The sequence below is a fragment of the Pseudophryne corroboree genome, chromosome 5 (genome assembly GCF_028390025.1).
Source record: "Pseudophryne corroboree isolate aPseCor3 chromosome 5, aPseCor3.hap2, whole genome shotgun sequence".
NCBI lineage: Eukaryota > Metazoa > Chordata > Amphibia > Anura > Myobatrachidae > Pseudophryne > Pseudophryne corroboree.
Window position 1 is genome coordinate 544,999,832 of NC_086448.1, and position 13,743 is coordinate 545,013,574.

Sequence of the window (13,743 nt, forward strand, 5' to 3'; positions counted from 1 at the left end):
TTCAGTGCTTGCAAGTAAAATAATTGCACTTCCATTGGAAATGTACACCCTTTTGTATATGTGTATTTTATCTAGCTCTTGTGTGCTCTTTAGGTGTTGCTCCATTCGTGGAAGCTTTTGATGCCCTGTTGGCTGGAACCTTAGAACAGTATCTCACAAACAGCAAGATCATTGGTGGGGATGTGGAAACACATGTAAGTTCTTTTGTCTTCTTTTTTTTTTTTTTTTAACCATCTACAAATGTTACTGTATAACTTAGCATCGTGAAGCAGCTCCTATGGTACAATGCATATTTTGTGTTTGATGTTTCATCCCTCTATGTAATGCAGTCCCAATTAACTATCATCTATTGTTCATACAGTAGTTACTGTTAATTAGGGTTCGTTACTAAACTCTTACATGAAAATGTTTATATAATTTACATGTAAATGTTGATTATCAGGAATTTATGCTAGAATGATGACAGCTATGCCTAGATGCGGTTACAATACCGCTATCCATCTGTGGGTATACTGATAGCCGGAATCCCGGACGCTGGCTTTTCATACTGGTCCCCTGCTATTGTGGTATTCCAAATCTGTGTGGCAATGCGTATAGCGGAAATTACACCTCCTTCAGGAATTTTTATTACATGTCACTGTTGTAAATATGAATGCTTTAATGTTTAATGCACTTTCCTGATTAACAAGTTCCTGGAAGGTGCAAAAGTCATTGCATTTCAAGTATAGGCTGATGCCCGATCTGTGCCACCTCCAGCAAACTGAAAACATGAAATCGCTTTGCTAGGAGTAAAAGGTTTTGCTTTGATGGGAAGTCTCATTGTAAATGTGCCTATTTAATCTATTGAATCTAATTTACTTATTCCTTTTCACAAAAGGGAATGTCATTTATGTGTATGTGTGCACAGTACCAAGCACCATATCCTCACAATACAACAATAATCTATGTAAAACATACAGATGTGCCCTCATTTTACCTATTCTCAAATCTTGCCATGTAGCCCAGTTTGGTGCACTACAGATTATGCCACTAAGCCACGTCATGAATACCACTGCACAGTTTTGTACTGAGTGTGCAGCATATTCACACCACGAATGCGACAGAAGTACAATTCATGAGTAAACTAAACAGTGTTGCTGGCATTTGTATGTAGCAGCAGTGTGTAATGAATGTGCCACGTCATGCATCCATACAGCGTTGTCTTTCACTTTATACCAACTCTATTGCAACAAAAAAAAAAACAAAGACTAAGCACCCAGTGCTCTATAAGGGAGTTTGCAGCTGTGATGTGACACAGATGCCAAATTGATATATACTGTAAGTATGGAATACGAGAATTGCTACCTGTGTGATGGAACATCTAAGTTGTGCCACGCATCTCACGCCAAAAAGATGGGTTTGGACTTTAATGATTGTTTGTTCCATTCTAAATGATATGAAATCAATCAGAGCTAATTGCGGATTTGTTGCTAGAGGATATTGTACTTTTGCCTTTCAATGTCTAAGAGAAATACAATATATCTTCAGGTGTCTGTGATGGAGACAGAGGAAACACTCCATTAATACTTGATGGGCGAGATGTAATGAAGTCCGAGTTCGGCGGGTGTGTGTAATGCCGGCCGAACTCAGACTTTTTTTTTTTAAAGGGGCAATCATATACAAGGCATGGTTTAGGCTTTAGCCTTGAACATGATTGCCCCTTTAAAAAAAATGTTGACTTGGGCCCACATCCCGCATGGCCGACTTTATTACATCCCGGCTGATATACGAAGAGGAAGGTTTTAGGGTTTAGTTGCCTATTCATATTAAATGAAAAAATACAGGTTGTATTATATGTAGGAATATTTGCATTTAATACATGACCTCATGCAACCAGTGATATGATATAAGGCAATAATTTAACTTGTGGAAGAACTGTTATTTCTACACAGAAATTGCTTATCTTTTGTAACTTTGTAAAACGTATAAGGCTAGTAAATGTAATAATGTAATGATATGTAAAGGTAATATTTTATTTATATCACACTTTTCCACGGTAAGATTTGCTAATATAACTGTGAAAAAAACAAACCAATGTGTGTCCCAGTGTATCAATAAATATCAGTCTGTGAGCAAATTGAACTTGTAGCTAAATGAAACTGACAGTACATATTGTCTTGGTTGTAACAAATGATAACTTTTGCGTGAAATGTGACAGTACTGGTTGTACTCAGCTGAAGGTCTCTATTAGCCGTACATAGTTTTCAAAAGAAATAATTACGATTGGAACAGACGTGCCAAGTTTTAAACACAGGCCTGTGGTTTTGTATTGCAATTCCATTTCATTGTAGTGCAAAAGCAATGGCCATCTGTTATTATAGAATAACAGCACCAAATGCTTCTTCATCTGCTACTGCATAAATAGCTGTGTCACATATCAGATAAATGATGTGTGTTCTTCACTGAGAACAGTTACATTGCTAAGTATATTAACATCATGATTGATGGAGAGTATGGTATATTATTGCACAGAATTTACTACAAACATGTACTGCTTACTGATGGGCAGAATTAAACAGTGTGGACAGAAGCTGTGTTTGTGTGTGTTTCGGGGACGTGGACGGGGGGATTTGAGCCATACAATTTATTCTGTACACCACTCTATCCAAGTAGCACTGCAGAAGTATGGAGCCCACAGGGTTGGACTGGCCCACAGGGGTACAGGGGAAACACCCACTACCTGGGGCCCCACCTCCTCCCCTAGGGATCAGGCTCCAGACTGTACAATTAAGTTATACTTTATACATACTTATGCTACATTATGCTGCACAGGGCTATGGTGTATTTTCTACAGTGAATTGCGGTTTTCTCTAACGTCCTAGTGGAAGCTGGGGACTCCGTAAGGACCATGGGGAATAGACGGGCTCCGCAGGAGACTGGGCACTCTAAAGAAAGATTAGGTACTATCTGGTGTGCACTGGCTTCTCCCTCTATGCCCCTCCTCCAGACCTCAGTTAGAATCTGTGCCCGGCCAGAGCTGGGTGCTCCTAGTGGGCTCTCCTGAGCCTGCTAGTAAAAGAAAGTATTTGTTAGGTTTTTTATTTTCAGAGAGCTTCTGCTGGCAACAGACTCACTGCTACGAGGGACTGAGGGGCAAGAAGCAAACCTACCTGTCTACAGCTAGGTTGCGCTTCTTAGGCTACTGGACACCATTAGCTCCAGAGGGTTCGAACACAGGCATCTGTCCTCGATCGTCCGTTCCCGGAGCCGCGCCGCCGTCCCCCTCGCAGAGCCAGAAGAACAGAAGCTTGAAGACGGCGAAAACGGCGGCTGAAGACTCCTGTCTTCATTTAAGGTAGCGCACAGCACCGCAGCTGTGCGCCATTGCTCCCAGCACACTTTCACACTCGGGTCACTGTAGGGTGCAGGGCGCTGGGGAGGGCGCCCTGGGCAGCAATTGAAGTACCTTTTTGGCATAACATACATATATACAGTCAGGCACTGTATATATGTAAAAAACCCCGCCATTTTTTTCACACAGAAGCGGGACAGAAGCCCGCCGCTGAGGGGGCGGGGCCTTCTTCCTCAGCACACCAGCGCCATTTTCTCTTCACAGCTCCGCTGGAAGGACGCTCCCCAGGCTCTCCCCTGCAGTATCCAGGTACAAGAAGGGTAAAAAAGAGAGGGGGGGGGCACATAAATTTAGGCGCAAAAGACATAAAATCGGCAGCTATTGGGTAATCACTTATTATAGTGAATATCCCTGGGTTATATAGTGCTGTGGTGTGTGCTGGCATACTCTCTCTCTGTCTCCCCAAAGGCCTTTGTGGGGTCCTGTCCTCAGTCAGAGCATTCCCTGTGTGTCTGCTGTGTGTTGGTACGGCTGTGTCGACATGTTTGATGAGGAGGGTTACGTGGAGGCGGAGCAAGTGCGGATAAATGTGGTGTCGCCGCCGTCGGGGCCGACACCTGATTGGATGGATATGTGGAAGGTCTTAAATGATAATGTAAGCTCCTTGCATAAAAGGTTTGATGACGCTGCAGCCTTGGGACAGCCGGGGTCTCAACCCGGGCCTGCCCAGGCGACTCAGAGGCCGTCAGGGTCTCATAAACGCCCACTATCTCAGATGGTTGACACAGATGCCGACACGGAGTCCCACTCCAGTGTCGACGATGATGAGGCACAATTACAGCCTAAGATGACCAAGGCCATCCGCTACATGATTATTGCAATGAAAGATGTATTGCACATTTCAGAGGTTAACCCTGTCCCTGACAAGAGGGTGTATATGTTTGGGGAGAAAAAGCAGGCAGTGACTTTTCCCCCGTCACATGAATTAAATGAGTTATGTGAAGAAGCGTGGAGTTCCCCTGATAAGAAAGTGGTGATTTCCAAAAAATTACTGCTGGCGTACCCTTTCCCGCTAACAGACAGGTTACGTTGGGAATCCTCCACTAGGGTAGACAAGGCGCTGACACGCTTATCTAAGAAGGTGGCCCTGCCGTCTCAGGATACGGCCGCCCTAAAGGATCCTGCGGATAGGAAGCGGGAAGCTATCTTGAAGTCAGTGTATACACACTCTGGTACTCTACTGAGACCAGCTATTGCTTCAGCCTGGATGTGTAGCGCTGTAGCAGCATGGACAGATACTCTGTCAGAGGACATAGATGCCCTGGACAGGGATACTGTCTTGCTAACCCTGGGCCATATAAAAGACGCCGTCTTAGTTATGCGGGATGCCCAGAGGGACATTTGCCTGCTGGGCTCTAGAATTAATGCAATGTCCATTTCTGCCAGGAGGGTCTTATGGACTCGGCAATGGACAGGGGATGCCGATTCTAATAAACACATGGAGGTTTTGCCTTATAAGGGTGAGGAATTGTTTGGGGACGGCCTCTCGGACCTTGTGTCCACAGCGACAGCTGGAAAGTCGACTTTCTTGCCTCAGGTTTCCTCACAGCCTAAGAAAGCACCGTATTATCAAATGCAGTCCTTTCGTTCTCAGAGAAGCAAGAAGGTCAGAGGTGCATCCTTTCTTGCCAGAGGCAGGGGTAGAGGAAAGAAGCTGCACCATGCAGCTAGTTCCCAGGAACAAAAGTCCTCCCCGGCTTCCACTAAGTCCACCGCATGACGCTGGGGCTCCACAGGCGGAGCCAGGAGCGGTGGGGGCGCGTCTCCGAAAATTCAGCAACCAGTGGGTTCGCTCACAGGTGGATCCTTGGGCTATACAAATTGTATCTCAGGGATACAAGCTGGAGTTCGAAGTGACTCCCCCTCACCGTTACCTAAAATCAGCCTTGCCAGCTTCCCCCACGGAAAGGGAGGTAGTCCTGGCGGCAATTCACAAGCTGTACCTCCAGCAAGTGATAATAATGGTCCCCCTCCTTCAACAGGGAAGGGGTTACTATTCCACACTGTTTGTGGTACCGAAACCGGACGGTTCAGTAAGACCCATTCTGAATTTAAAATCCTTGAACATTTATATGAAAAAATTCAAGTTCAAAATGGAATCGCTCAGAGCGGTCATTGCAATTCCAGACGTTGCCGTTTGGTCTGTCCACGGCACCGAGAGTATTTACCAAGGTTATGGCCGAAATGATGGTACTCCTTCGGAAGCAAGGAGTTACGGTTATCCCGTACTTGGACGATCTCCTCATAAGGGCGAGGTCCAGGGAGCAGTTGTTGATCAGCGTAGCACACTCTCAGGAAGTGTTGCAACAGCACGGCTGGATTCTGAATATTCCAAAGTCGCAGCTGATTCCTACGACTCGTCTGCCCTTCCTGGGTATGATTCTGGACACAGAACAGAAGAAGGTGTTTCTCCCGGAGGAGAAGGCCCAGGAGTTAGTGACTCTCGTCAGGGACCTCCTAAAACCAAAACAGGTGTCGTTGCATCACTGCACCGCGAGTCCTGGGAAAGATGGTGGCCTCATACGAAGCCATTCTCTTCGGCAGGTTCCATGCGAGGATTTTTCAGTGGGATCTGTTGGACAAGTGGTCCGGATCGCATCTTCAGATGCATCGGCTGATCACCCTGTCCCCGAGGGCCAGGGTGTCTCTTCTGTGGTGGCTGCAGAGTGCTCATCTTCTCGAGGGCCGCAGGTTCGGCATACAGGACTGGGTCCTGGTGACCACGGATGCAAGCCTCCGCGGATGGGGGGCAGTCACTCAGGGAAGAAACTTCCAAGGGCTGTGGTCAAGTCAGGAGACTTGTCTGCACATAAATATACTGGAACTAAGGGCCATATACAACGCCCTGAGTCAAGCGGAGTCCCTGCTTCGAGACCAACCAGTGCTGATTCAGTCAGACAACATCACGGCGGTCGCCCATGTAAACCGCCAGGGCGGCACAAGAAGCAGGGTGGCGATGGCAGAAGCCACAAAGATTCTTCGTTGGGCGGAGATTCACGTACAAGCACTGTCAGCAGTGTTCATTCCGGGAGTGGACAACTGGGAAGCAGACTTCCTCAGCAGGCACGACCTCCACCCGGGAGAGTGGGGACTTCATCAAGAAGTCTTCACACAGATTGCAAATCGAGGGGAACTGCCACAGGTGGACATGATGGCGTCCCGCCTCAACAAAAAGCTAAAAAGATATTGCGCCAGGTCAAGGGACCCTCAGGCGATAGCTGTGGACGCGCTAGTGACACCCTGGGTGTTCCAGTCGGTATATGTGTTCCCTCCTCTTCCTCTCATACCCAAGGTACTGAGAATAGTAAGAAAAAGAGGAGTGAGAACAATACTCATCGTTCCGGATTGGCCAAGAAGGACTTGGTACCCAGAACTACAAGAGATGATCACAGAGGACCCATGGCCTCTGCCTCTCAGACAGGACCTGTTGCAACAGGGGCCCTGTCTGTTCCAAGACTTACCGCGGCTGCGTTTGACGGCATGGCGGTTGAACGCCGGATCCTAACGGAAAAGGGCATCCCGGATGAAGTGATTCCTACGCTGATAAAAGCTAGGAAGGATGTAACAGCTAAGCATTATTACCGTATATGGCGAAGATATGTTGCTTGGTGTGAGGCCAGGATGGCCCCTACAGAGGAATTCCAGCTGGGTCGATTTCTGCACTACCTACAGTCAGGTGTGACTATGGGCCTGAAATTAGGGTCCATAAAGGTCCAGATTTCGGCCCTATCCATTTTCTTTCAAAAAGAACTGGCTTCACTGCCTGAGGTTCAGACGTTTGTAAAGGGAGTGCTGCATATTCAGCCCCCTTTTGTGCCACCAGTGGCACCTTGGGATCTTAACGTTGTGTTGGATTTCCTGAAATCCCACTGGTTTGAACCACTTAAGACCGTGGAACTAAAGTATCTCACGTGGAAAGTGGTCATGCTGTTGGCCTTAGCATCGGCGAGGCATGTATCAGAATTGGCGGCTTTGTCATGTAAAAGCCCTTATTTGATCTTCCATATGGACAGGGCAGAATTGCGGACTCGTCCCCAATTTCTCCCAAAGGTGGTATCATCGTTTCATTTAAACCAACCTATTGTGGTCCCTGCGGCAACTCGGGACTTGGAGGACTCCAAGTTGCTGGACGTAGTCCGGGCTTTGAAAATATATGTTTCCAGAACGGCTGGAGTCAGGAAGACTGACTCGCTGTTTATTCTGTATGCACCCAATAAGCTGGGTGCTCCTGCTTCAAAGCAAGCTATTGCTCGCTGGATCTGTAGCACGATTCAGCTGGCTCATTCTGCGGCTGGATTGCCGCATCCAAAATCAGTGAAAGCCCATTCCACAAGGAAGGTGGGCTCTTCTTGGGCGGCTGCCCGAGGGGTCTCGGCTTTACAGCTTTGCCGAGCGGCTACTTGGTCGGGTTCAAACACTTTTGCAAAGTTCTACAAGTTTGATACCCTGGCTGAGGAGGACCTTGTGTTTGCTCATTCGGTGCTGCAGAGTCATTCGCACTCTCCCGCCCGTTTGGGAGCTTTGGTATAATCTCCATGGTCCTTACGGAGTCCCCAGCATCCACTAGGACGTTAGAGAAAATAAGAATTTACTCACCGGTAATTCTATTTCTCGTAGTCCGTAGTGGATGCTGGGCGCCCGTCCCAAGTGCGGACTTTCTGCAATACGTGTATATAGTTATTGCTTAATAAAGGGTTATTGTTATGAGCCATCCGTTGAGTGATGCTCAGTTGTTGTTCATACTGTTAACTGGGTATGGTTATCACGAGTTGTACGGTGTGATTGGTGTGGCTGGTATGAGTCTTACCCTGGATTCCAAAATCCTTTCCTTGTAATGTCAGTTCTTCCGGGCACAGTTTCCCTAACTGAGGTCTGGAGGAGGGGCATAGAGGGAGGAGCCAGTGCACACCAGATAGTACCTAATCTTTCTTTAGAGTGCCCAGTCTCCTGCGGAGCCCATCTATTCCCCATGGTCCTTACGGAGTCCCCAGCATCCACTACGGACTACGAGAAATAGAATTACCGGTGAGTAAATTCTTATTATTAATCTATTACATTATCATGCATGCACTATCAGTAATTACTATATATATATATATATATATATATATATATATATATATATAGTCTTGGAAGGTCCTGCACTCTCATCAAAAGTAATAACGACGGCGGGTGCTCCTAATGACCTGAGAGGCCACCAATATACCACAACAACCACCTAGGTGGAAGGTGCACTCACGCCCAGAAATTAGTCTCTGAAGTCACTTGTAAATTCAGTATATTTTTTATTCGGGTTCACTGTTGATGCCGTATTTCATCGACGTTTCGGTCCTTATGTGGACCTTTATCAAGATTGGCACTTAAATCACCTATACAATCAGAAACAGTTACAATTAATATGTATAAGAACCCAGATTTACTCAACACCAACACCACCAGTGCCTCCCAGGCCCTGAAGACTGTCACAAAAACCAGAAAACGTATTAAAAAGCTGTTTTTTTTTTTATCTAAAAAGATAGTCCTAACGGTGGAGGTGTCTCTTTCATCACACGTGGATTACTTCCAAGTATCTTTTTTACATATATAAAAAAACAGCTTTTTAATACGTTTTCTGGTTTTTGTGACAGTCTTCAGGGCCTGGGAGGCACTGGTGGTGTTGGTGTTGAGTAAATCTGGGTTCTTATACATATTAATTGTAACTGTTTCTGATTGTATAGGTGATTTAAGTGCCAATCTTGATAAAGGTCCACATAAGGACCGAAACGTCGATGAAATACGGCATCAACAGTGAACCCGAATAAAAAATATACTGAATTTACAAGTGACTTCAGAGACTAATTTCTGGGCGTGAGTGCACCTTCCACCTAGGTGGTTGTTGTGGTATATATATATATATATATATAGATGTATTCTGTATTCCCACTGTGGGCCCTTCACGCCCCAGTCCGACAAGGGATGAAGTGGTAAGCTCCAAATGGGGCATTTTAGTGCTTCCTTCCTTGGCTATTTTGATGTGCTAATAACTTTTTGTGAGATGAACGGTACGGATATATTATGTAGATGTGTGAAGATCTCATCCACCTGTAGTATGAGGTGCTCAGCAAATTTAGAGGCACTGTTGAGCTTTCAAAAGTATAAACTTGCGTTGGCCTTTGGAATCAGCAGACTAATGCTGCACTGTTCGCTCTGAGACTCTGCAGTGACTCCTGACCCCAGAATCACTTCAACCTCTTTATTCACCCTCTCTTATTATTGTCCTCTGGCATAACCAAGCCAATCCATTCATCCAAAAGGCATACTATTATTATTATATGCCATATTACGTTATTTCTTCCTAGAATATAAACATAGACATCTGAAAACTGATCAGCTAAATTTATAGTTAATAGTCTAGCTCTCCCCAAGTCTATGTAGTCCTATTATCTTCAACAGTTTGCTCTTGGATATGTGTATCAATAACAGAATTTTAGCAATATATATACAAGAGAGAACGTTACAGTTCCTCTTTTCTTTTTCTATGTGCATGGATCACATATTCCCAGGTCATCTGGGTGACTAACTCAAAGTGGCTGCACATGTTCAGACATACAAGAAAATATTTTCTTCTTTGCAAGGTTGTTTTTCCAACAAGTTTCTTTTAAAAAAACAAACAAAAAAAAACACTTTATTGACAGGAAGAAATGTAAACATACAGCAGGTTCACATAATATTACAATATGGTAATAGAAATCACAGTACAAAAATCAATAAAACAGTTGAGAGGAATGGTGAAGTACTAATCTAGAACTCAGAACGGGTGACCAGTATCCAACACCGTCATATTATACCACGTAGTGAGCTGGAAGCTCTGACGGAGAAGTGTTTTAGTCACTGGGGACAGTGTTTTAATATAAGGCAACCATATATCAAAGAAAACCATCTTTCGTTCCTTTTGTAAGTAAACATCAGACCAGTCTACCGGAAAAAGGTAGGACACTCTGGGGTATATGAGAGTCATAGAGACCGGGCCAGGGGATATCCATTGGGATAATATTGTCTTTTTCGCAGTTGCAGCCAATTTATTAAGCAATTTAAAATTTCCGCTGGATAATCCAGTTCTGGATTCAGCAGAGGTTATACCCCAGAAAGCCCATACAGCATCAATAGTAAAGGTCAACCGTAAATCGTGAGTAATATATCTTTGGAGAGCAGTCCATAGGGGCTGAACTAAAGAGCAGGACCAAAGGCAATGTTCAATATCGGCATCTAGGGATCCACACTTAAAACAAGCCGAAGTATCAGCTTTACCCATCAAAAACTGAAGTTTGGGCAGAAAATATGCTCTGTGTAAAATTTTTTGGTTCATCTTTATTCAAGATCTGGCAGGCGGAAAGCAAAGCTTTCATGGTAATATCAGGAAAGTCTCGCTTCCACTTCAACAAACCAGTCGACCCTCCGTCAAGATTCAGTAAGGGGCAAGCCCGGTCATAAATTTGTGATATTGTAAGCGGGGATCCCAGGTGACGCTGAAAGACACTGTCGAGGTCAGTGGAGCCACCCCTAGCTCCCAATTTAAGCAGTATAGAATTCACATAGCTACAGGCCTGCACAAATTGAAACAGTGGTATTGATAGGGTAGGGAATTTCTCCTGGAGTTGGGTACGTGTTAAAAGAGTAAATGATTCCGACTGTAAGAATTGATATACATAACAAAGACCACGGATATGCCATTCCCTAAAAATGGGGGACGAACGTTGTGGGTGGAAGCTTGTGTTTTCCCATAAGGGCAAAAATATTGAGTAATAATGCAGCAGTTTTAATCGGGGACGTAGCGTGCGCCAAGCAACACAGGCAGAATATATTAGACAATTATTCTTGAGTGTTGGAGGGAAGGTTTGGGGTGGGGTGTGTAATAAAGACACCAAATTCCAACCAGGGGTAAAGGATTGATCTAAGTGGCTATTCGAATATGTTTGGGTGCCACTAATCCAGTCTAGTGCTATTTTAAAATTAGCCGCCATAGCAAAGCACCGTAAACATGGCAAGTTAAGGCCTCCAAACTCACGTTTTTGTTGCAGTTTGAACAAGGAGATTCTGGGGTGCTTGTTTGCCCAAATAAATTTAGAAAGTGCTCTATTTAGGGTTGACAGCATGGTTTAGAGGGATAAACAGATAGCATTTGGAGAACATTCAAAAACTGGGGGAAGCATATCATTTTAAAGAGATGACATCGTCCAATATATGTTAAAAGGAGGTGGGCCCATTTTGAAAAGTCTAGAAGGGTTCTTTGCAAAAGTGGGTTATTGTTACAATTATGTAGTAATGATGGGTGTTGAGGTATCTTTATGCCTAAGTAGGTAAAACGATCACTTTTCACCCATTGAAAAGGGAAAGAGCCTCGCCACCCCCGTTTTCCCTCAGGGAAAAACGCCAATGCTTCGGTCTTAAGATAATTAATTTTAAAACCGGAGACCTTCTCAAAGTCCGCTAGTAAATTAAGCACTTTTGGGATTGCCAATTTGGGATTTGAGAAGTAGAGAAGAATGTCATCGGCAAATGCCGAAAATTTCACCTCTGTGTCACCAATCTGTATCCCTTTCCAGAGAGATTATTTAATAAAATATTGAAATAGTGGGTCTATGGCTAAATTAAAGCAACGTGTATTATTAGAATTAACAGTGAGAAAGGCCGTAGGATCATAATAAAGGGTGGAGAATACCTGTAGGAAGGTGGCGCTGAATCCCTGAACCTGAAATACCCGTGAAAGATGAGCCCAGGATACCCTGTCGAAGGCCTTTATCGGCGTCACAACTCACTACTAGGTTATCCACCAGGCCAGTACGTTGTGTCTCTGTCATAGCAGCTAGAAGAGTTCTGATGTTGCGGACTGAGTGTCTGTGACACAGAAATCCCATCTGGGCAGAGTGAATCAGTTTGGAAAGTATGGGTTGCAGTCGGGTGGCAAGTAATTTCGTAAAGATCTTAAAGTCTTGTTTCAGTAGGGAGATTGGTCTGTAGGAAGAGGGAAGTGTGGGATTCTTATTAGGCTTTAAAAGCAAAATAATTCTAGCCATATTAAACTGGTAGGGGGAGGGGGGGGCTCACCATAAAGAATAGAATGAAACAGCTGGATTAGAAACGGAGAAACTTGTGTTGAAAGGGACTTATAATAAGCGGCAGATAGGCCATCGGGTCCAGGGGATTTACCTGTAGAGAGAGACTTAATCGTCATTTCTACCACTTGTGATGTGATTGGGGACATCAGAAATTCCCTATCTTCTGCAGTGATTACCGGGCGGTTTAGGGAGGATAAGAAATTCATTCCTGCTATTGGATCATCTATGGGGGCACTATAGAAGGACTCAAAATAAGAGAAAAGAATCAAATTAATCTTAGTCTGGGAGGTGGAAAGAATGCCATCAGGCGATTGCATTGACAAAAACGGGGCTGTAGCCGTGGAGGCACGCACCATATTAGCCAGGAGTTTCCTAGGTCTATTACCCCATCTAAAATATCGTTTTTTGAGGAAATTGAGATTCATCTGGGCTCCTTCTGTGCAGAGAGTATCATAGACATCTTTGGCTTCTTTATATAGAAGGCGTGAGGATTCTGAAGGGTTTGCCAGTAACGCTGAGTATGCAACAGATACCACTATAGAGGCGTGAGAGAATCTTTGGGCAAGTTTCTTCTTTTTGGCTGCAACATAAGCTATGATATGGCCCCTTAAAACCGGTTTAGATGCTGACCAAAATAAATTAATATCTGTACAATGGATACGATTGTCTGCATGGTAATTGGAAAAAGATTGCGTTAGATGGGTTACAAAATCATCGATAGACGCTAAATAATCAGGGAATTTCCAATTATAGGAGAATGTCTTAGGTTTAAGCATAGTTATAGTCATCCAAATAAGAGCATGGTCTGACAACCAAATATCATTTATGGCTATCTGTTCTACCCTATGCAATAGGGAGCTGGATACTAGCCAATAATCCAAATGAGAAAATGAGTTATGGGGGTAGGAATAAAAGGTATATTCACGGGAAGTGGGGTGAAAACATCTCCAGGAATCTATTAAGGTAAGGGAGTAATGGAGAAGTGAAACTGTGTGGGGAGGCGACTGACTATTACAAAGACGTCTAGGGCCACCTGAAACATCCAATTCCGGGTCCATAATTACATTAAGGTCTCCACCCAGAATCACTGTATGCTCCACCCAATCCTGTAATTTGGAAAAAAAGTCAGAGAAAAAGGATGCATTTGGGCCCGTAGGGGCATAAAGACAAACTAATGTATATAGTTCCCCTTCCATGTCAACCTTTAAACATAAAAAGCGGCCCTCTGGGTCACACCACTCAGCACGAATTGTGTAT

General features: G+C 44.4%; 1 protein-coding gene across 3 annotated transcripts in view; it reads left to right on the top strand.

The window, feature by feature from the left end:
- Positions 1-13,743, top strand: part of CAP2 (cyclase associated actin cytoskeleton regulatory protein 2) — a 335,178-nt gene that overhangs the window by 113,154 nt on the left and 208,281 nt on the right. For all 3 annotated transcript variants that reach the window (XM_063923215.1, XM_063923216.1, XM_063923214.1), the window contains exon 3: positions 94-194. In XM_063923215.1, the coding sequence (XP_063779285.1) occupies positions 94-194 (101 nt within the window). The remainder of the gene's footprint in view (positions 1-93; positions 195-13,743) is intronic.